The sequence below is a fragment of the Eschrichtius robustus genome, chromosome 2 (genome assembly GCF_028021215.1).
Source record: "Eschrichtius robustus isolate mEscRob2 chromosome 2, mEscRob2.pri, whole genome shotgun sequence".
Lineage (NCBI taxonomy): Eukaryota > Metazoa > Chordata > Mammalia > Artiodactyla > Eschrichtiidae > Eschrichtius > Eschrichtius robustus.
Genome location: NC_090825.1, coordinates 89,227,812 through 89,252,975, shown reverse-complemented (window position 1 = coordinate 89,252,975; position 25,164 = coordinate 89,227,812). Strand labels below are relative to the sequence as shown.

The 25,164-nt window shown below is 34.6% G+C and overlaps 1 protein-coding gene across 2 annotated transcripts in view; it reads left to right on the top strand.

Annotated features, from left to right (window-relative positions):
• Positions 1-25,164, top strand: part of PJA2 (praja ring finger ubiquitin ligase 2) — a 362,138-nt gene that overhangs the window by 288,504 nt on the left and 48,470 nt on the right. For both annotated transcript variants that reach the window (XM_068535711.1, XM_068535710.1), the window contains 3 exons: positions 20,343-20,460; positions 21,789-21,989; positions 23,445-24,495. In XM_068535711.1, coding sequence (XP_068391812.1) covers positions 20,430-20,460; positions 21,789-21,989; positions 23,445-24,495 — 1,283 coding nt within the window. In that variant the 5' untranslated portion in view covers positions 20,343-20,429. The remainder of the gene's footprint in view (positions 1-20,342; positions 20,461-21,788; positions 21,990-23,444; positions 24,496-25,164) is intronic.

Below are 25,164 nucleotides of genomic sequence, written 5' to 3'. Positions count from 1 at the left end.
TCAGGTAATGTAAGTCAATGCCACATTGTCATGATTATTGTTGCTTTATAGTAAGTTTTAAAATCAGGTAATGTAAGTCCTTCAGCTTTATTTTTTTCCAAAATCATTCTGGCTATTCTAGTTCTTTTGCTTTTCCATAAATTTTTTTAGAAATGACTTGTTGGTTTCTACAAAGAGTACTGAGGGGATGTTAATTTAGATTATATTGAATGCATGGATCCATTTGGGAAGAATTGACATCTTAATATTGAGTCTTCCCATCAGTGAACACACGATATCTCCATCTATTTTGTTTTAATCAAAGATCTTCATTTCCCATCATTAGCACTTTATAGTTTCAACATACAGATGATGTTGTTCATATTTTGTCAGATTTATATCCAAGTATTTCATCACTTCTGATAGTATTATAAATATAATTTTACTAAATTTCCATGTCCAGTTGTTCACTGACAGTATTTAGAAATACAGTTGATTTTGTATACTGACTTTGAACCTGGCAACCTTGCTAAACTCACCTATTCTAGTAACTTTTTTTTTTGTGGTAGATTCTTTTGGATTTTCTCATGTAGATAGTTGTATCATTTGTGGATATAGAACAGTTTTGTTTCTTTTGTTTTCAGTTTGTGTGTAACCACCTCCCCTACCACCCTTTTTTTTTCCTTATTGCACTGTCTAGGCCCTCCAGTATGATGTTGAACAGGAGTGGTGAGAGCAGATATCCTTGTCTTGTTCCTGATCTTAAGAGAAAAGCTTTCGGTCTTTCATTATTAAGTATACTAGGGCCTTTTATCAGGTTTTATTATATACTACATATTATTATATTAAGTATAATAATCCTTTTATCAAGTTAATGTTAATGATGTCCCCATTCTGTTTCTAGACTGCTGAGAGTTTTTAAATCATGATTGGACATTGTGCTCAACTATTTTAACTGTACTTCTTGAGGTGATCTTATAGTTTATCTTCTTTGGTGTGTTAATAAGATGGATTAGATTGATTTATTTTCAGTTGTTGAGTCAACCTTGCATTCTCTATATATGCTTCACTTGGTTGTGATGTATTATCATTTTCATAAATTGGTGGATTAGATTTGCTAATAAATTGTTGAGTGTGTTTTGGTATCTGTGTACATGAAGAATACCTTTTTGTGTAATATTTTTGTTTCAGAATAATGCTGGCCTCATAGGTTTAAAGTGTTTATTCCTCTTATATTTCCTGAAAAATCTTGGATAGGATTAGTATTATTTCATAAATGTTTGTCAGAGTTTGCAAGCTAACTCATCTGGGCCTAGTTTTCTTTGTTGAAAGGCTTTAAAGGATAAATTTAATTACTTTAATAGGTATAGGATGGTTAGGGTTATCTAATTTTTTCTTAAAAACTTTCAGTCTTTGACTATGTGAGTCACCTACTATATGAGCTTTAGTAGTTTGTATCTTTCAATGAATTTGTTTCTTTCATCTATTAATTGCCATGAAGTTGTTTCTTTATTGTCCTTTTAATGTCTGTAGCATCTATAGTGGTGTCTTTTCTTTCATTCCTGATATTGGCAGTGTGTCCCCTCTTTTGTCTTTATTAGTTTGTTTCCACGTTTATCAATTTTGTTAATTTTTCCGAAGATCCAGTTTTTTATTTTATTACTCAAAAAACAAATGTTTTCAATTTCATTGATTTCTGCTCTTTACTATTTCTTCTTGTGTGCTTTGGATTTAAATCCACTCTGTTACAATTTTTTAAGGTATAAGCTTAGGCTATTGATTTGAGACCTTTCTTCTTTTCCTTCTAAGCACCACATTAGATGGTCCCACAATTTTTTTTTTAAATTTTTATTTATTTATTTATTATTTTTGGCTGTGTTGGGTCTTCGTTGCTGCGCGCGGGCTTTTTCTAGTTATGGCAAGCGGGGGCTACTCTTCTTTGTGGTGCGCAGGCTTCTCATTGCGGTGGCTTCTCTTGTTGTGGAGCATGGGCTCTAGGCGCGTGGGCTTCAGTAGTTGTGGCTTGCAGGCTCTAGAGCGCATGCTCAGTAGTTATGGCACATGGGCTTAATTGCTCCATGGCATGTGGGATCTTCTGGGACCAGGGCTCGAACCCGTGTCCCCTGCATTGGCAGGATTCTTAACCACTGTGCCACCAGGGAAGCCCTGGTCCCACAAATTTTTATGTTGATATTTTCTGAGTTCTTATGTGACTTTCACATTGACCCATGGGTTGTTTAGAAGTATATTGTTTAATTTCCAATTATTTGTTGATTTGCCTCTCTCTTTCTATAATTGATTTCTATGCTTAATTTTGTTTTAGATGGAAAGCATACTTTGTATAATTTTGTTTGAATTCTTTGACGTTTTATGACTCAGAATATGGTAAGTCTTGGTAAATGTTCCATGTGCGATTAAAAATAATGTATATTATGCTGCTTTGCGGTGGAATATTTTATAAATTCTACATTCCATATTAAATACTAAATTATATATTTATATGAAACATCCTGTAATTGTCAGTTGACTGGTGGTGCTTGTTAGTTTTTCTGTTTCCTTACTGAGGTTTTGTCTACTTGTTTTGTTGGTCACTGAGAAGAATTGAAGTCTCCAAATATAATTGTGGATTTGTCTGTTTCTCCTCTTTGTTCTAACTATTTTTGCTTCATGAATTTTGAACCTCTGTTGTCAGATGCTTATATGTTTAGGATTGTTATGTCTTCTTGGTGAATTGACCCCTTTATCATTATATAGTATCCTTCTTTGTCTCTGGTAATATTTCTTCTTCTGCAGTCTACTTTATCTTATATTAATACTGCCACTCCATCTTTCTTTTGATTCGTGTTTGCATGATTAAAAAAAAACCAAAACACCTTTTAAAGCATTTATTTAAAAAAAAAAAGCACTTTAAAGGCACACATAATAAGAAAGTAAAACGATTGGATAAATATTTGCAGACACTCACCAAAAGAAGGCTGATGTGCCTATATTAATACTTTACAAAATAGACATAAAGGAGGAAGTATAAGAGATAAACAGGAAAGTATCATAATAAGTAGGTCCATTCATCAAGACAACATAATAATCCTAAGTGTGTGTTTACCTAATAACATAGCTTCTGAATATAGAAGTTAATATAATTAGCAGTAAAGATAGGTGTGCATTCATAGCTGGAGATTTTACGTATACATTTGATGTAACTGATAGAACAATTATATAAAAATATCAGTATGGGAATAGAAAATTTGAATGACATGATTAATCAACTTGATATAATTGACATTCATAGAACATTTTATCTAAAGACTGAAGACTATACTTTTTTTTTCAAGTGCACTTGGGACATTTGCCAAAATATTCTGGTCCTTGAAGTGTGATCAAATTTCACAGAACTGAAATTATACAGTACATGTTTTCTGATCACTGTGGAATTAATTACAACTCAGTAACAGAAAATAGCTAGCAAGGCTCCAAATGTTTGAAAATTAATCAAGACATTTCTAAATAGCCCATGAATCAAAATGAAGTCATGATGGAAATTAGAAAATATTTTGATCTGAAAAACAACAGAAGTATCACATCAGAGCTTGTTGAGTGTAACTGAAGCAGTGCTTTGAGAGGACTTTATTGCTTTATACAGGCACACTTCGTTTTTATTGTGCTTTGTTTCATTGCACTTCGCAGATACTCTGTTTCTCTACAAACTGAGGTTTGCGGCAACCCTGCAATGAGCAAGTTTATCGGTGCCATTTGTCCAACAGCATTTTCTCACTGATAGCTAGCACTTTTTTGGCAGTAAAATATTTTTTAATGAAGTTGTGTCCATTGGTTTTTTTTTTATCCACAATGCTGTTGCATGCTTAATAGACTACAGTATAGCAGAAATGTAACTTTTATACACACTGTGAAACCAAAAAAAATTTACTTCCTTTGTTGCACTGTTCACTTTATTTTGGTGGTTTGAAACTGAACCCACAATATCTCCGAGGTATGCCTGTATGCATATATTAGTAAGGAAGAAAAGTTCAAAATCAGTGGTGTAAGCTCACAACTGAAGGGAGCAACAACTCAAACCCAAAGAAAGCAGAAAGAGGGAAATAATAAATATAAAAGTAGAAATCAATGAAACAGAAAAATTTACAGTTTGTTGAGGAGACTTTTAAAAAATAATAAACCTGTAGTGACTGATCAAGAAAAAATTGGGGGACAACAGAAAATACCAATACTAAGAATGAAAAAGTGAAGCATCACTACAAATCATAAAGATATTAAATTGTTAAGGAAAATTATGAACAATTTTATATTAGTACATTTGATAACTTGAATGAAAGGTCATAATCTTTGAAAAACAAATTGAATTTATTAAAAACTTTTCCACCAAGAAAACCCCAGGCCCAGATGGCTTCACTGGTAAACCTCTCAAACATTTAAGTAAGACATAATGCTAATTTTACACAGACTTTTTCGAGAACTGAAAAAGAAAACATTTTCCTGAACATTTTATGATTTTCGCATAATCTTGGTAGGAAAAACCTAACAAGAACATGAGAAAGAAGAGATAATTACAGGCCAATATTTCTCAAGGACATTTAGAATAGCTTCAAAATATGTAAGATACCTAAGAATAAATATAATAAAAATTTGGGCAAAACTTCTACACTGAAAAATATAAAACAGTGCTGAGACATTTTAAAATACTTAAGTAAGTGGAAAAATATTCCATCTTCTGGTTCCTACCAGTTCCATATGGTAGGAACTCAATATTGTTAAAATGTCAATTTCCCCCAGGTTGAGCTATAGGTTCAATACAATTTCAATTAAAATCCCAGAATTAAAATATTTTAATCAAATGGATTCCAAAATTTATATCAAAATGTAAATGTCTCAAGACTTGCTATAAAGTTACAGTAATTAAGACAGTGTTATATTAGCACCAGGTAGACAAAAAGACCAATGGAAGAATATGAGTGTCTAGAAATAGACCTTCACATATGTCGTTTCTTGGTTTCTGACAAAAGCTCCACTGAAGTTAAGAAAACACTTTTAATAGTGTTAGATAAATTGGATGTTGGATATTTGGGAAAAAATGAACCTTGACTTTTACCTGATACTATATTCAAAAGCTCATTTGAGTTGGATCATAGATCTAAATGTAAGAGCTAAAATTATCAAGGTTCTAGAAGAAAACCTAGAAGTATATCTTCATCACCTTGGGGTAGGCAAAAATTTCTTAAATGGAACATAAAACTGATAAATTAGACTACAATCAGTTATGAATTTCTATTCATGAAGACATCATTAAAGAGAAGAGGCAAGCCACAGACTGCAAGAATATACTCACATTAAGTAAATCTGGTGAAAGACTTGTATCCAGAAAATATAAGTAACTCTTAAAAATCAAAAAGAAAAAGGCAAACAACACACTTTTTAAAATATGCAAAAAAGCAGGCAGATCTTCACAAAAGAAGTTATCCAAAAGGCCAATGTGCATAGGTAAAGGTGCTCTACATCATTGGTCCCCAGCCTTTTTGGCACCAGGGACTGATTTCGTGGAAGACAGTTTTTCCATGGGCCGGCGAGGGGGGATGGTTCAGGCGGTAATGCGAGCAATGGAGAGAGATGGGGAGTGGCAGATGAAGCTTCCCTCTCCCGCTGCTCATCTCCTCCTGTGCGGCCTGGTTCCTAACAGGCTGCGGACTGGTAGTGGTCCACGGCCCAGGGTTTGGGGACCCCTCCTCTACATTATTACTCATCAGGGAAATGTCACAATGAGGCGCCATCACACCCCTGCCAGAATGGCTGAAATTAGAGACTGACAATAGCAAGTGTTGCCAAGGATGTGAAACAATTTCAAGTGTTGCCAAGGATATGAAACAACTGATACTCTTAGATATTGCTGGTGGGAATGTCAAGTTGTTTCAGCCACTTTACAAAACTGTCAGTATGTGTTATAGCTAAACATAGCTCTGTACTGTGACCCAGTAATTTCAGGTCAGATGTACCCAAGAAAGGTAAACAAAACAAAACATGTACAAGGATGTTCATAACGTGAATGAATCCCAGAAACATTGTGTCAAGCAAAAGTAGACACAAAAGAGTTCATGATGTATGATTCCACTTGTATGAAGTTTAAAATAGGAAAAACTAAACTGGGGTAATAGAGGTCAGGAGAGTGGTTGCCTTTGCGTTGTGAGGAGTCAGTGTCTTGGAAGGAGAGAGAGAGAGAACCCTTTGAAGTGATGGTATATGATTTACATCTTGACCTAGGTGGTAGTTATTCAGATATATACGTATGTAAAAATTCATTGAATTGTAATGTATACTTGAGTTTTATACTTTATTATATGTAAACAATTTTTCAACAAATGATTGCAGAGAAAAGGAAAATAATTTAAAAGTTTTTATCATGAAAATTTCCAAATTTCTATTGAGTACAAGGAACCCCCGTGTACATATCATCTTCCTTCAACATTTTGCCATGTTTGTTTCTGTATCTCCCCAACCCCCATTCACATGTTCCTTTTTTTTTTTTTTTTTTGGTAGTGCTCACATCTAAATGTCTGTCACAGATACATTAACTTATTCTGACCATATTTTGTGTTTTTTAACATCAAATGAAATTTGCTACCTTTTCGTATACATAACATTTTATTTTTTATTTTCCTTATTTCCTGTACCCTTGTTTTTTCTTTTCCTGACTCATTGACATGAAAATAAATCTCTGCAGCTTTTTTTTTTTAATTGAAATATAGTTGATTTACAGTGTTGTTAGTTCTCTGCAGCTTTTTTATTCTGAGCTGATTGACGTGCACATCTCAAAAGAGGGTAGGTTGAGCAACATCCTTATTTATGACACATTTGAATCAGAGATCTTCCTATCTAAATGAGAGGCAAATTTGAAGAATGTTCTTCATCTTGTTTTTTAATGAATTGATACTATATTTTTTCATCTTACTTTTCTTTTGTTAATCTTTTTCCCCCTTAGCCAATTACGCTTTCAGTAAAACATAGAAAATATTGTTCTAGTGTGTTGGGTATTGGGTGTATGCTCATTCAAGTCTTTTTTCAAAGATTGCTGTTGATAGTCTTTAAAAAAAACAGTATTTTATAACACTTTTTTTTTTTTAACAGAATGAGAAGTTTATAAACACTTGGTGAGATAGAGGGTTTACCAGAACAGAATTTGAAAATATAGTTTTTTACCTACTTAAATATAACATTTTTGGATTATTTGTTTCTGATTATGTATATTTTATGTTTGAGTTCTGTTTTATAATGTAATTTTCACTGTACCAATGCTGAGTTTACTGTTCCTCTTTTACAGTGGTTTACAAAAAAGTTTAGAGAGAAAAGTAGTAGTTAATCAAGTGTAGCCTTCTATCAGGTTACCTCTTGTAACTAGGGATAGCAAACTCATTTCATCTCAGAAGTCTAACAGTTGTACCTTAAAATTTCTCTCTGATTTAGGTATTATCATTTCTGCAGCTGTTCCTTGCAGAATTTGCCAGTCATAGCCTGGAAGTTTGCTTGTGTAGCAGCTTGTAACTTTCAAGTCTGTGGTTGATAATAGATTACTTGATTTACTGCAGTTAGTTTTAGTAATGTGTCCAGTTGCTTACAGTGATACATGGGAGTAATGTCACATCAGTCCTTATTTATTGTTTACTAGTTAGATGTACTGAATATTTTGCAGTTGTATATATGTATAAGCAACCATTTGTGCTTGTGGAAAGAAGACATGAAAAATCTGGAGATACATTAACAATAATATGTAAGCGTGAAACAGAATCAAGTGCAAGGTTACATTGTTCAAAATGGATACTTTATAATCTCTTGGGATATTTACTTTGCCTTAGCAGCTGAAAGTGGAACGAGGAGATAATGTTAGGAAGCTAGGTTTCAATGTAATTGGTTCCAACATATATGAAACAGCTTTCTAGTGGCATTTGTCAGTTTGTCATAAACTCATTTTGTCATGAAGTTTTTATTTCTGAATTTATAACTCGAGTGTGATAATAATTACAAAATTTTGTATGACTAAAGAATTATCTTACTAAAAGGAAATGCAGGCTAGATAATTATTAAAGTTTGTTTTAAGATGAATTTTAAGAAACATTTCTAGGGCACTTTGGAAGCGTATATGTAAAGCTAAATATGGGAGAATATAAAATAAATATTCCAGTGGGCTTGAGTAATCAAGACTTCCTTCTTCAAATAGTTGGATCAAATTGTATTTGTTTCTGAACTAATTTTTTGTTTTGTTCTGTTTTTTATATAACAGTATCTGAGTTTAGGTGTCCAACATTATGATTCAACATCTGTGTTCATTACAAAGTGATCATTACCAAAAGTCTAGTTACCATTCATTACCATGTATTGTTGGTGGATATGTAAATTGGTGCAGCCACTATGGAAAACAATATAGAGGTCCCTCAAAAAATTAAAAATAGAACTATCATCTGATCCAGAAATTCCACTTATGGGTATTTATTTGAAGAAAATGAAAACACTAACTTGAAAAGATGTATGCACCCCATGTTCACTGAAGCATAATTTACAACAGCCAAGATATGGGAACAGCCTAAGTGCCCATCAGTGGATAAATAGATAAAGAAGATGTGGTGTGTATATATATATATATGTAATGGGATATTAGCCATTAAAAAGAATGAAATCTTGGTATTGTGACAATATGGGTGGACCTTGAGGGCATTTTGCTAAGAAATCAGAGAAAGACAAATACCATGTGATCTCACAGATCACATGTGGAATCTTAAAAAACAAAAAAACCCAAACTCATGCATACAGAGAGCAGATTGGTAGTTGCTAGAGGTGGGGGTTAGGAGCAGGCAAAATGGGTGAAGGGGGTCAGAAAGTGCAAATTTCCAGTTATAAAATATGTAAGTCATGGGGATGTAATGTACAGCATGGTGACTAATAGTTAATACTTCATAGTACTATGTGGCATATTTGCAAGTTGCTAAGAGAGTAGATTTCAAAAGTTCTTTTCACAAAAAAATTTCATAACTCTGTATAGTGACAGATATTAACTAGACTTGTGATTATTTCACAATATGTATAAATATTGAATCATTATGTTGTACACCTAATACAATGTTATATGTCATTAACACCTCTTTTTTTTTTTTCTCCAAGTGAGTTTTTTCTGGCTCCCAGCAAATGGATCACAGTGGTATAGATACAGGCTTTCAGTTGAAACTTTTCCTCTGGAAGTTCAACTGATTTCTCTCTCCTTCTGCCTAAAACTTCATTTAAATTATTTAGATGTAAATTCTAAAAGTAAGTGTTCCTGATCCAGTAGCTTTTCAATGAGTATCTACTAGGTGATAGGTGGAGTGTAAGTGCTAAGCAGCAGTTCTGACACTGTCAACAAGCAAAAGACCAGTGTAATTCATTTTGGTACTGTCATCCCTATTGTGGCATTTTCCAAGCTGTGAATAAGTAGATCTTTTAAAGGGAGAAAATGTACCTTCATGAGATGGTATTAGAAAATCTTCATTCTGGTGATAGGTGGAAATATAACAAAATTCAGAATCTAAGTACACATAATTGAAATTGCTTGTATTTATCTAATACAGGATAATTTGTTATGCAGCAATAGACCTAGCAGCTCAGAACATTTATTATCTCATAGTTTCTATGGATCAGAAATTTACGAGCAGCCTGGCTGGGTGGTTTTGGATCAAGGTCTCATGAGGCTACAATCAAGATGTAGGCTGGGACTGCAGTCATCTGAAGCCTTGACTGGGGCTGGAGGATCTGCTTCCTAGGTGATTCATTCACATGGCTATTGCCAGAAGACCTCAGTTTCTTCTGGCTTTTGGCAGAAACTGCCAGTTCCTCATCACGTGGACCTTTCCATAGGACTACTTGAGTGATCTTATGATGTAGCACCTGGCTTCTCCCAGAGAGAGTGAGCCAAGAGAGAGTAAGGAGGAAGCCACAATGTCTTCTGTGTCTGAATCTTGTACATCGCACACTGTTACTTCTATCATTTTATCTTCATTAGAAACAAGTCACTAATTATAGCCTACACTTAAAGGGAACAAATTAGGCTCTGCTTTTTGAAGGGAGAAGAATCAAAGAATTTGTGGACATATTATAAAACCAGCACATTATTCTAACAGAGGTACGGTGACGTTACTGAAGTGAGTGGGCTACATCGCAAAAATAATAATAATGTGTAAGTTTTAAGTATTATACAAGCTGGTCTATTAGTTGACTACTCAGTGGTGTAGGAGAACTATGATTCTGAAGGCAATTCAAGGTGTAGGCTTAGTATGTATCAACTTCAGTGTATATTGTGTTCATTTATATATGTACACTCATTATTCTGTTTGCTTAAGTCTTTTGCTTTATTACTATTTTATTTTATTTTTTAACATATTTATTAGAGTATAATTGCTTTACATTGTTGTGTTAGCTTCTGCTGTATAACAAAGTGAATCAGCTATATGTATACATATATCCCCATATCCCCTCCCTCTTGCGTCTCCCTCCCACCCTCCCTATCCCACCCCTCTAGGTGGTCACAAAGCACCGAGCTGATCTCCCTGTGCTATGCGGCTGCTTCCCACTAGCTATCTGTTTTACATTTGGTAGTGTATATATGTCAGTGCCACTCTCTCACTTCGTCCCACCTTACCCTTACCCTCCCTGTGTCCTTAAGTCCATTCTCTATGTCTGTGTCTTTATTCCTGTCCTGCCCCTAGGTTCTTCAGAACCATTTTTTTTTTTAGATTCCGTATACATGTGTTAGCATATGGTATTTGTTTTCCTCTTTCTGACTTGCTGCACTCTGTATGACAGACTCTAGGTCCATCCACCTCACTACAAATAACTCAATTTCATTTCTTTTAATGGCTGAGTAATATTCCATTGTATGTATGTGCTACATCTTCTTTATCCATTCATCTGTCGATGGACACTTAGGTTGCTTCCATGTCCTGGCTATTGTAAATAGTGCTGCAATGAACATTCTGGTACATGACTCTTTGCATTATGGTCTTCTCGGTATATGCCTAGTAGTGGGATTACTGGGTCATATGGTAGTTTTTTTTATTTTTAGATTTTAAGGAACCTCCATACTGTTCTCCATAGTGGCTGTATCAATTTACATTCCCACCAACAGTGTAGGATGGTTCCCTTTTCTCCACACCCTCTCCAGCATTTATTGTTTGTAGACTTTTTGATGATGGCCATTCTGACCAGTATGAGGTAATACCTCATTGTAGTTTTAATTTGCATTTCTCTAATGATTAGTGATGTTGACCATCCTTTCATGTGTTTGTTGGCAATCTCTATATCTTCTTTGGAGAAATGTCTATTTCGGTCTTCTGCCCATGTTTGGATTGGGTTGTTTGTTGATATTGTTTGATATTGAGCTGCATGAGCTGCTTGTATATTTTGGAGATTAATCCTTTGTCATTTGCTTCATTTGCAAATATTTTCTCCCATTCTGAGGGTTGTCTTTTCATCTTGTTTATGGTTTCCTTTGCTGTGCAAAAGTTTTTAAGTTTCATTAGGTCCCATTTGTTTATTTTTGTTTTTATTTCTATCTCTCTAGGAGGTGGGTCAAAAAGGATCTAGCTGTGATTTATGTCATAGAGTGTTGTGCCTGTGTTTTCCTCTAAGAGTTTGATAGTGTCTGGCCTTACATTTAGGTCTTTAATCCATTTTGAGTTTATTTTTGTGCATGGTGTTAGGGAATGTTCTAATTTCATTCTTTTACATGTAGCTGCCCAGTTTTCCCAGCACCACTCATTGAAGAGGCTGTCTTATCTCCATTGTATATTCTTGCCTCCTTTATCAAAGGTAAGGTGACCATATGTGTGTGGGTTTATCTCTGGGTATTTCATCCTGTTCTATTGATCTATGTTTCTGTTTTTGTGTCAGTACCGTACTGTCTTTATTACTGTAGCTTTGTAGTATAGTTTGAAGGCAGGAAGCCTGATTCCTCCAGCTCTGCTTTTCTTTCTCAAGATTGCTTTGGCTATTCAGGGTCTTCTGTGTTTCCATACAAATTGGGCAATTTTTTGTTCTAGTTCTGTGAAAAATGCCATTGGTACTTTGATAGGGATTGCATTGAATCTGTAGATTGCTTTGGGTAGTAGAGTCATTTTCACAATGTTGATTCTTCCAATCCAAGAACATGGTATATCTTTCCATCTGCTTGTATCATCTTTAATTTCTTTCATCAGTGTCTTATAGTTTTCTGCATACAGGTCTTTTGTCTCCCTAGGTAGGTTTATTCCTAGGTATTTTATTCTTTTTGTTGCAGTGGTGAATGGGAGTGTTTCCTTAACTTCTCTTTCAGATTTTTCATCATTAGTGTATAGGAATGCAAGAGATTTCTGTGCATTAATTTGGTATCCTGCTACTTTACCAAATTCATTGATTAGCTCTAGTAGTTTTCTGGTTGCATCTTTAGGATTCTCTACGTATAGTATCATGTCATCAGCAAACAGTGATAGCTTTACTTCTTCTTTTCTGATTTGGATTCCTTTTATTTCTTTTTTTCTCTGATTGCTGTGGCTGAAACTTCCAAAACTATGTTGAATAATAGTGATGAGAGTGGGCATCCTTGTCTTGTTCCTGATCTTAGAGGAAATCGTTTCAGTTTTTCACCATTGCAAACTATGTTGTCTGTGGGTTTGTCATATATGACGTTTATTATGTTGAGGTAGGTTCCCTCTATGCCCAGTTTCTGGAGAGTTTTTTTTATCATAAATGGGTGTTGAATTTTGTCAAAAGCTTTTTCTGCATCTACTGAGATTATCATGTGGATTTTATCCTTCAATTTGTTAATATGGTTTATCACATTGATTGATTTGCATATATTGAAGAATCCTTGCATTCCTTGGATAAACCCCACTTGATCACGGTGTATGATCCTTTTAATGTGCTGTTGGATTCTGTTTGCTAGTATTTTGTTGAGGATTTTTGCATCTGTGCTCATCAGTGATATTAGCCTGTAGTTTCAGAAGGATAGGCGTTAGCTCTTCTCTAAATGTTTGATAGAATTTGCCTGTGAAACCATCTGGTCCTGGGCTTTTGTTTGTTGGAAGATTTTTAATCACTGTTTCAATTTCAGTGCTTCTGATTGGTCTGTTTATATTTTCTATTTCTTCCTGGTTCAGTGTTGGAAAGCTGTACTTTTGTAAGAATTTGTCCATTTCTTCCATGTCGTTCATCTTATTGGCATATAGTTGCTTGTAGTAATCTCTCATGATCCTTTGTATTTCTGCAGTGTCACTTGTTCCTTCTCCTTTTTCATTTCTAATTCTGTTGATTTGAGTCTTCTCCCTTCTTTTCTTGATGAGTTGGCTAATGGTTTATCAACTTTGTTTATCTTCTCAAAGAACCAGCTTTTAGTTTTATTGATCTTTGCTATCATTTCCTACATTTCTTTTTCATTTATTTCTGCTCTGATCTTTATGATTTCTTTCCTTCGGCTAACATTGGGTCTTTTTTGTTCTTCTTTGTCTAATTGCTTTAGGTGTAAGGTTAGGTTGTTCATTTGAGATGTTTCTTGTTTCTTGAGGTAGGATCGTATTGCTATAAACTTCCTTTTTAGAACTGCTTTTGCTTCATCCCGTAGGTTTTGGGTCATTGTGTTTCTAGGTATTTTTTGATTTCCTCTTTGATTTTTTCAGTGATCTCTTGGTTATTGAGTAGCGTATTGTTTAGCCTCCATGTGTTTGTATTTTTTACAGTTTTTTCCTGTAATTGATATCTAGTCTCATAGCATTGTGGTCGGAAAAGATACTTGATATGAGTTCAATTTTCTTAAATTTACCAAGGCTTGATTTGTGACCCAAGATATGGTCTATCCTGGAGAATGTTCCATGAGCACTTGAGAAGAAAGTATTTTCTGTTGTTTTGGGATGGAATGTACTATAATATCAATTAAGTCCATCTTGTTTAATGTGTCATTTAAAGCTTGTGTTTCTTTATTTATTCTCATTTTGGATGATCTGTCCATTGGTGAAAGTGGGGTGCTAAAGTCCCCTACTATTATTGTGTTACCGTTGATTTCCCCTTTTATGGGTTTTAGCATTTGCCTTTTGTATTGAGGTGCTCATATGTTGGTTGCATAAATATTTACAATTGTTATATCTTCTTCTTGGATTGATCCCTTGATCATTATGTAGTATCTTTCTTTGTCTCTTGTAATGATCTTTATTTTAAAGTCTGTTTTATCTGATATGAGAATTGCTACTCCAGCTTTCTTTTGATTTCCATTTGCATGGAATATTTTTTTCCTTCCTCTCACTTTCAGTTTGTATGTGTCCCTAGGTCTGAAGTGGGTCTCTTATAGACAGCATATATATGGGTCTTGTTTTTGTATCCATTCAGCCCCTCTGTGTCTTTTGATTGGAGCATTTAATCCATTTACATTTCAGGTAATTATCAATATGTATGTTCCTATTACCATTTTCTTAATTGTTTTGGGTTTGTTATTGTAGACTTTTTCCTTCTTTTGTGTTTCTTGCCTTGAGAAGTTCCATTAGTATTTTCTGTAAAGCTTTTTTGTTGGTGCTGAATTCTCTTAGCTTTTGCTTGTCTGTAAAGGTTTTAATTTCTCCATTAAATCTGAATGAGATCTTTGCTGGGTAGAGTAATCTTAGTTGTAGGTTTTTCCCTTTCATCACTTTAAATATGTCCTGCCACTCCCTTCTGGCTTGCAGAGTTTGTGCTGAAAGATCAGCTGTTAACCTTATGGGGATTCCCTTGTATGTTATTTGTTGCTTTTCCCTTGCTGCTTTCAATATTTTTTCTTTGTATTTAATTTTTGATAGTTTAATTAATATGTGTCTTGGCGTGTTTCTTCTTGGATTTATCCTGTGTGGGACTTTCTGCATTTCCTGGACTTGATTGACTATTTCCTCTCCCATGTTAGGGAAGTTTTCAACTATAATCTCTTCAGATATTTTCTCAGTCCCTTTCTTTTTCTCTTCTTCTTCTGGGACCCCTAAAATTCGAATGTTGGTGTGTTTAAATGTTGTCCCAGAGGTCTCTGAGACTGTCCTCAATTTTTTTCATTATTTTTTTTTTATTCTGCTCTGCTGTAACTATTTCCACTATTTTATCTTCCAGGTCACTTATCCATTTTTCTACCTCAGTTATTCTGCTGTTGATTCCTTTTAGAGAATTTTTAATTTCATTTATTGTGTTTTTCATCATTGTTTGTTTGCTCTTTAGTTATTCCAGGTCCTTGTTAAATGGTTCTTTTATTTTCTTCTATTTCCAAGATTTTGGATCATCTTTACTATCATTACTCTGAATTCTCTTTCACGTAGACTGCTTATTTCCTCTTCATTTGTTTGGTCTGGTTGGTTTTTACCTTGCTTCTTCATTTGCTGTGTATTTCTCTGTCTTCTTCTTTTGCTTACCTTACTTTGTTTGGGGTCTCCTTTTTACAGGCTGCAGGTTCATAGTTCCCGTTGTTTTTGGTGTCTGCCCCCAGTGGGTAAGGCTGGTTCAGTGCGTTATGTAGGCTTTCTAGTGGAGGGGACTGGTTCCTGTGTTCTGTTGAATGAGGCTGGATCTTGTCTTTCTGGTGGGCAGGACTGCGTCAGGTGGTGTGTTTTGGGGTGTTCGTGAACTTACGATTTTAGGCAGCCTCTCTGCTAATGGGTGGGGTTGTGTTCCTGTCTTGCTAGTTGTTTGGCATGGGGTGTCTAGCACTGGAGCTTGCTGGTCGTTGAGTGGAGCTGGGTCTTAGCATTGAGACAGAGATCTCTGGGAGAGCTCTCGTGGATTGATATTATGTCGGCCTGGAGGTTTCTGGTGGTCCAGTGTCCTGAACTGAGCTCTCCCACCTCAGAGGCTGAGACCTGACACCGGGCTGGAACACCAAGACCCTGTCAGCCACACGGCCAGGTACGTGGGGAGTTTCTTGCCTTTTGGGAAGTCTGAGGTCTTCCGCCAGCGTTCAATAGGTGTTCTATAGGAGTTGTTCCACATGTAGATGTATTTTTGATGTATTTGTGGGGAGGAAGGTGATCTCCACGTCTTAACTTCTCTACCATCTTGAAGGTCCTCTTTTATTACTATTTTAGATTTTTAGTGTTCTGAATTAGTTCTACTACCGCTAGCTTTCATTTAATGTGTGTAAGTGTAAGAGTTGGAGTTAGAATATAAGTATTCCCAACTCTTCGTCTCTTTTCATTATATTTTCATATTTCCATCAGAGAAAGGAGCACAGAATTGCCATTCATTCATTCATCCCTTTTTTCACAACTGTTTAAATTTGTATCTTGTTAGAGAATGTAAGGACACAATGCGTTTAATAGACATAATGCACTTAAAACAAGGTCTTTATCTTTAAATTCACCACAGTCTTTCAGTTCTGCTGTGGGAGGTGTACACCCCACACCTATGCTTTTCCTTGTATTCTTTTGAAGGTTGTTTCCATTGCCTATCTAGAGCTGCTGGTGTACTATCCTAATTAAAATGATAAATGATGATATCTAGGTAAAAAACTGGAAGATCTAGAATTAATACTTCCCTGATTAACTCCTTTATTCTTAGACAGCAGCACATTTATGGAGTTTTTTTGTTTTTCTTTTTGGTTATTGTTTTTGTTTTTACAATTAGGAAGACATATATGAAGATTCCAAAGCATTTGAGATGAATAATCGTCACAAGTAGAGAGGAATCATGTTACCTATTAGGTGAATAGTACTAGCAAAGGAAACGTTTCTTTAGAGAAGACTCAGAAACCAAATGTTGCCAATAAACTTTAGGTACAAATTTGGCACTGATGAATTAATCATTTTAATCTTGACACACAGCTAGGTCTTTATTTTTTATTATTTATCCTCTCCTCCCTGTTTTGCTTTGTTTTCTCTTTTATACTTCAGAGATAGGAATGAGTTACATTTGTCTACATAGCTGGCCTCAGATAAAATAGAGGTAATTAGTGTCTACAGAAAGATTCTAGTCTACATTTTATTCATAAGACAAGAGCCACTATTGAAAATGATGATGATGATGATGATGATAGAAGAAGAAGGGAATAAGAAAGTGCAAGAAATTTTAAAAATTATTGTAGAGAATATTGGAAGACTGGAATTTAAAGCAGATGAAAGCTACCATTCCGTAAATTGAAAATGAGAAAGAAAAGTTTAGAGACAAAGGATTAAACTACGTGGGCCAAATATAGTGAAAATAGGAAGGAAAAGAAAAAAGGACATCTTTGAGACAATCTAATGAAAGCCTTTAAATTAAAGCAGCCCTAGTAGGGCTATGCAGTAGAAATTTTTTAGATGGCCTAAGAAAGTCCTTGCGAAATTATAGAATACTGTTTATTAAGAGAAAATCCTAATTATTCCAAAGAGAAAAATTGGTTTACTTACAGAAGGATGAGAAATAAATTGGCAGAACAGTTTCTTAACAGCAACATGGGATGCTTAGAAAACATTTTCTTTTAGAGTTTGTAAAAAATGATTTTGTTTTGACCTATATCCAAAGTGTAAGGGAAAGATGAAAATATTTTGACATGGAAAGACTCAATGTTTACCTCCTTACATAAAATTCCTGAAACAATTACTTGAAGATCTTCTAGTAAAGACAAAACAAACAAATGCACACCCCTTCCCAAAACAAACAAACAAAAGAAAGGAAAACATGGGTTTCAGATCAGGGGACCTAACTCAGAAGTACCATCAAAAGTTATCACGGAAGTAGTTGGATCTTGAAAACAAGTAGACTAAATTTATATCAGGATGTTGGAGGGCTCCAAAAAGAATCTTTTAGAAAGAAGTGGATTCATGTTGAAGAAAAGTATGATTAAGAAACAGAGCGATTTTCATGATTTTGTACTCTTAACAGCACTCTCTCTTAACAGCACATTCTGATCAGGCATTTACACCCACTATTCTACCAAAGGTGCCCCGTGTCAGGAATTCCAGTAATCTTCCATGTTGCTAAGTCAGTTACAGATCCTTGTCATACTTTACCTTTTAGCAGCATTGGCACAGTGGATCAGTTCTTTGGTCTAAAGCACTGTCTTCATTTGACATCCACACTCCTGGATTTTTTCTTTTCTCTCACAAGCCCCTCTCACTGGTTGGTTTTCCTGATACTTCTTTTTCCCTGGCCTCTTAATTTTGGATCGTCTCAGGGTTCAGCCCATGAACTTCTTTCCTTCTCCAAGCCTACTTAGACATCTCTTCCAAGTTCAAGCCCTTTTGAATATTGTCTATATCCTGATAACTCCCAAATTATAATGGCAGTTCAGAATTGTCCAGTGAACTCCAGCATCCTATTTAACATTTCTACTTGAATATCTAATAGATATCTCAAATTTAACACATCCAGAACTAAACTCAAGATACTTTCTCCAAACCTACGTCTTCCACAAATTTTCCTATGTCAGTTAATGGCAACTCTGTTTTTCTAGTTGCCCAGGCTATAAAACTTAGAGTCAACCTCAAATCCTTACCTTCTTTCATAACCTATATCAGAAAACTTTGTTGGCTGTACTTTCACAACATAGCCAGAATCTGACCATTTCTCACCACCTGTTTTTACTCTGGTCCAAACCACTGTGATCTCTTGTCAGTATTTCCATGGCTTTCTAGCCAGTCTCCCTGCCTTTGACCTTCTTCCCCTTCATCTAAACACAGTAGCCAGAGTGTTCCTTTTAAAACAGAAGTTCTCTTCTCAGAACTGTTTGGTGGTTTTCCCTCTCACTCAAAATGAAACCTACGTTTTTTTTATTATCCTGTAAAGACCTATGTAATCTGTTCCACCTTACTCCCTTCTCCCTAATTAACTTTCTAACCTCATCTGTTACTTTCTCTCTTCCTCATTCCATCCCAGACTTCTTGCTAAGGTAAATTCTGGAAATTCTCACTTCAGGATCTTCTGTTTATTCTGCTGAGAATGTTCTTTCCCTAGGTTTACACATGGCTCTCTCCTCAGAGGTGTTTGCTCACTTGATCCCTCCTCAGTGAGGCCTTCCCTAACCACACTGCTTTAAACTGCACACCCCTAGCAGCTCTTTATTCTCTGCTCTGTTTTGCTCCATAGTATGTATTGTTTAACGTATCCTTATTTTTTACTTATTTGTTTAATGTCTATACCCCATACTGCAGTTTTAGGAGGACAGGAATATTTGTCTATTTTGTTCATTGTTATATCCTCAGCATTGAAAATAGTGCCTGGAATATTGCCTTATTTCAAAGAAAAGGCTTTGGGTAAAATAGTCATGAAGTTAAATCCATGGCTGACCTTTGAGTCTGCCATGTATTACACTGTGAATCTGTGAAGATTCAAGTTAATTGCAGATTATTTTTCTTACTATTAAAACAATATTAATCAGAGCTTGTGTTTTTGCCAGTATGGTAGAATTATTTTCTTGATATTCCTTTACCCTTTAGCTATTGTTAACCATCTGACTTGATTTAGCTATATTAGAGCATTACTGTACAACCTATTGCTGAATTTATAATTTATATGGGAGAATGTGTGTACTTTTATGTATGTTAATTTATAGCTATACATGGCTAGATAGATAACATATACAGTTAAACTAATTTTAAGAATTGTCATCTTGTAACAACTTTAAGTTGGTGGTAGGCAGTTTAGCAATAGCTCAAGTGTTTAAGTAATTAAGGTATTTAATTAAAAAGCTAAGCTCTTGACAAACTTTAAAAAAAGCACAGGTTGCAACTTTTAAAATAGTAAATAAATGGATTAATTTCAAAACAGATGAAGTCTTCTTATACTTTGCATGGTAAATTTTAGTTTTTCTAGTTTAGAATGGGTTTTTTTGGGGATTAAAATATCCGAATGATCAATTGACTATTATTGTAAAGAATAAGTGTATCATTTTTATACACATTAATTATTAATTGTCATAAGCCACTATATATTTTTAACATGTACCACTATACATTTTTAAAATGAAGTTTGTATTCTTAGGGTTAACTTCTTTTAACAATGCCAGGGCTAAAGGAACTTTAGTGCTTGATGGAGAAGCAGATAGTGTGTAGTAGACCCCCAAACAGTTTGGTCACATACCCCAATCAACACTTCTCCCAATATATTTGCTTCTTTACTTATAAATTATTTGTGTGTTATTATCATTGTCATTCTTAAGGATGATATATACTTAAGGCAAGGGTTTTCAAGAGGAGATCTAAATCTCTTTTCAAATAGCCATCTTCATAGTTTTGAGGTTTTTTGATTGACTTGTCAGATCCAATTGTGTTTTTCTGTGTTATTATGGGCTAGCTAAGAGCTTCACTAGGAGAAGTAGTATTAGTTTTGCTATTTTTGTTTTGTGCCTGTATTATTAATATTTTGTTTGATCCATGGTTTCTTTGTAGGAATCTCCTGCAGCTTATCCATTGTGTGAGTAAAAACTAAATAACATCCATAATTCCACTGAACTGGGCACACAAAAACTGCCATATATGTCACAGTATACTGAAAAAGAGCCAGCAGGTAAGCAAGGTGTCTCTGTCCATTCCTCTACATTGAGAACTTCATATTTTTCCTTCCAGATTCCTTCAGTACCATACATGATATGTGATCATGGTCTTACTTAAGGCCAGTTTCAATCCATGTATTGAATATTTATAAAGCTTAATTTCTAATTTTTGATATAAAAATGAGTATAAATAGAAACTCATATTTTCTTTCCATACCCCCTTGGCATCTATTGTGCTTTTCACTTTGGAGACTATTCTTGTGGAGGTGTTGTTAAGGGTACTGGTTCTGGAGTCATAATATTGGGTTATTGGACAAGTTTCTTAAATAATTCATTTTAACCCTAGTTTTTTATTCTTTAAAATAAAATACAGTATCCACCTCAACAGGTTTGTGAGGGGATGAAGTAACAATGTAACACTTGGTATCATATATTATAATGTTATAAATACATGTTTGTTTTTGTGCTTAAAAGCAATTATATTTCTTATTGCAATGCAATAAAACAAAAATGTGTAACTTTTTCATTTATTGACTATTCCGTATACTGTGAGAAAATATTTTGTTTAGTTCCTGCATAATATATGTAAAACTCAATTGACTAAGCAAACTTTTGCTCTATGTATATATGAGATAATGTCCTACTCAGTAAAAGATGCTACTGTTGCTACTATATATCCCTCAGGCATCAGAACTTAGTATTCGACTTGTTCAAATGTTGATGGTTTTTTCTTTTCATACATACCATATGTATACCATTGGTAGTTTTGAAAAGTTTGACTTGGCTCACCACTGTTTTCTTTTGGAGAATTTTACCTGACCCTGATCTTTGGGATATATTTTATTGTGGTCCCATTAGTTCTTTATAATTGTACAGATACCATTTAAAGAAATTACTTGTTACCTTTGACTGGAATTTATTCACTTTTAACGTAATTGAAACCATTGTATCATGTGCGTGCGAGTAATTCACTCAACAAATATGTATTGAGCACTTATACATAAGGTACTTTGATAACTTGGAGAATCATTCTCCAATCCTTAAGGAGCTTTTACAGTATAGTAATTCGGCAAGTGGAAAAAATTTGGGGTAAGTAACGTTATAAAAATCTGAAATACCTTAAAGGAACCAAATTTTAAAAGATATTTTGGGGGATAAGGGGGTCACATAACTCTCATAATACAGTATTTCATGTTTTCTTTTCAAGTATGTTTTATATTACTAGTAAGGGGCACTCGATGTTCAGTAGCATATGATTTGGCAATATATGTTGAAACATTACCCCAAATGTCAGAATAAGAGTCATTGCTGTGCCTCTTTTATTTTTAACTCTGTTTTTCAGCAATGGATCAAGAAGCCAGCAAGGCGGCCTGGCCCAAACCAGCAGGAGGATATCAGACAATCACAGGCAGGCGATATGGCAGAAGACATGCATATGTCAGTTTCAAACCGTGTATGACCAGGCATGAAAGAAGCTTAGGTAGGGCTGGTGATGACTATGAAGTGTTGGAACTAGATGATGTTCCAAAAGAAAATTCCTCAGGTATGCAACATGGAATTATTTAAAAGCTATTAATAACCATGTAAGAATTGATCTTGTAATATTTGAAATAGTGAGTGGGTTTTATGTGTGTCTCTGAGTAAATCCTATACATTTCCTATCAAGAAATTCATTTCAAAATTTTCTGTTAACTTAATAGTATGTATATACATTTAAACATAGAAAAAGATAGAATATGGCCAATCATTAAAATATAACTACATTGTCATGGCAGTGATTACATGTTGTCACATCCTTCAGCCAGAGAAAATCTTCATCTTTCAATCCAAAAAAATTTTTAGTGTGAACTGAGTATATTTTTCCCTGCATATTACATTTAAATAGCTTTTTGTTGTTTTATTTGTATCTCAATAATTTAGCTTGGTTAAGTTGATTCTTTTAGAATCATACAAAATATAAATGTCAGGTAATACATAGTTATTTAATTAAAATTTCCTAATTATTCATTAGTTTGAAAAAGTATTTTGCAGGTATCCATGTACTATAACTACACATTTTTGGACTGGAATGTCATCTTCCTCTTGTCCTGAGCAAACTTGATAATTCTAGGTTATTTTTTTTACTGTCATTTATATACAAGAATCTGAATTATTAGCTAAGGTCATTCTGTTAAAGCAGCCTTTTTGTGATATGACAAGACTTCCCTTCAGTTATTTATAAATTTTTGTTCCAACAGGTCTTAACATCTTCATTTTTTGTTACTACGTTAGTGGTGGTAAAAGATAGTCATGTTTAAAGTAATTTGTAGAATAGATAGGATTTTACTCTTGTCTCAGAATTTTGCAAACTATGACAAAGAGAATCAACATATTGACTCTTTTGTTGTTTTTCACTGATAGCTGTAACATAGTTAAAGTTAACTCATTGTAGATATATTTTAACAATTCATTTTGGGGATAGAAATCTAATATATATCTAGGAACTGAGATATAATCTTCTGAATTGACATAAAACACAGTAGAGTCTCATTTCTGTTAGATCTATATATAGCCTGTTCTTATATCTATTATAACCACTGTTTAAAAAATCTACATATAATAAAGTAATTTAAGTCTGAATTGCACAGTCCAACGACTGGGAGGGCAGATTGGTTACCCTGTGACTTCACTTATGCCTCTCATTGTTAGTCTCTCATTAGCCTCTCTTTTAAATGTCTTTTACAGAATGTTTTAGGTATTAGGATTTAGGTGAAAAACCTACAGAAGACATCTGAGGGAGAGGATATTAAGAGGCTACACAGTGGCATAAATGAACCCATAGGGTAACCAGTCCGCCCTCCCAGTTAAGTTAGGGAGCCTAGAAGCACCTGTCAGAGAAATTCACTCATATTCTCAAATAAGTAATAATTGGTACGATTTCTAGTTAAAGAGTCATTATTAAATAAAACGTTATCTAAATTAATCCCTCTAAATATGTTTTCTTTTGTTTTCTGTGAAGGTTCCAGTCCATTGGATCAAGTTCATTCTTCTTTACCCAATGACCCTTTATTTGAAAAAACTGAAGCAGAAATTCCCATTTGTGATACAGCATTGAATCAAACCATTGAAAGCAGTCCATCCTTTGCTGCAGTACATCATAGCGAGGAAGGCAGGGAGACCTTAGGAAGCAGTACGGATCTTCACAGTCACTCTGAGGGAGAATATACTTCAGGAGTTTGTAATGCTTCAAGTGTCCAAAATGGAATTACATTGGTTCATACTGACTCTTATGATCCAGATGGCAGACACGGAGAGGATAATGACCGTCATCGGCTCTCTGCAGACGTTGTGGAAGGTGGTAGATATCAGGAAGCATTGGGCAATACAGTGTTTGAGTTGGAAAATGGAGAGGTAGAGGCATACACTGGTCTTTCACCGACAGGTCCCTCTTTTAACTGTGAATTAAGAGATGAGTTTGAAGAGGTAGATTCAGCACCTTTAGTGAAAAGTTCAACTAGTGATACTGAGTTTGTCAATCAGAACAATCAGGAATTTCAGAGGTCCTCTTCTGAAGATGAAGTGGTTAGAAAGAAACAACAAAATAATACTAGCCAGGAGAGACAAAGAGAAAATTCAGTTGAAGATTCAGCCTGTGCTCCCAGGCATATTTGCAGTGAGCAAAATACCAGTGATAGGGGCAAAAACCAGGGAAGTTCTCCTGAACAGGTAGTGAGGCCCAAAGTTAGGAAACTGATAAGTTCAAGCCAGGTGGACCAAGAAACAGGTTTTAATAGGCATGAGGCTAAGCAAAGAAGTGTTCAGAGGTGGAGAGAGGCTTTGGAAGTTGAGGAAAATGGCTCAGATGACCTCTTAATAAAATGTGATGACTATGATGGAGAACATGATTGTATGTTCTTGGATCTGCCTTTTGCAAGAGTTACACAGAGGGAAACAGAAGATAACCAAATAACACCAGAAAATGGAGCCACAGGAAGGCAGGAAGTTGTGGATAACACGTTTTGGAATGGCTGTGGAGATTATTACCAACTGTATGACAAAGATGAAGATAGGTAAGGTTTCGTGCTGTGCTTTGTGAGATGGTTTAGTGAGCAAAGTGGTTTATTTCTAGTACCATGATATTTGGTGGATGGGCTGTCTGACATGGTCAGGGAATTAGATATTTTGACTTGTCAAATATTCTTATTTACTGAGTGGTAACCATACATGTAAACTACTGGTTAGTTTTTCACAGTAACTCTCTTTGAGGGATTTCAGGAGTTTACAGAAATTATAAGTTCAGGTAATAGTTATTCATTATTACAAAAAGACAGAGCTACTAATTATTTCAGTTCATGATATTTCAGTTAATAAAATGCAAGGTAAACATTTATTGTATTTAAAAAAATTTCTAAGCCAGTCTGGGTTTAAAAAGTGATTAAAATCACAGAAAATTTTGATTGGTAATATTGCATTAACTTTGCCAGTATTTACTAATATCACCTGTTTATTCTTCCTGTTGCTGTTCCTGTCACTGTTTATTTTTTACTTATTTTTGTTTAGCATTTAATTTTCATTAACAACTTTATGTGGTACATTCTATTATTTTTCGCATTTGTAGATGAAACTGAGGCATAAGAGCACTTACTAACTTCCTAAGGTCACAAAGCTAGTAAAAGGTGGAGCTGGAATTTGATTATCTACTTATTGACTAACTCCAGGCTCTGTGTTCTTCACCACTA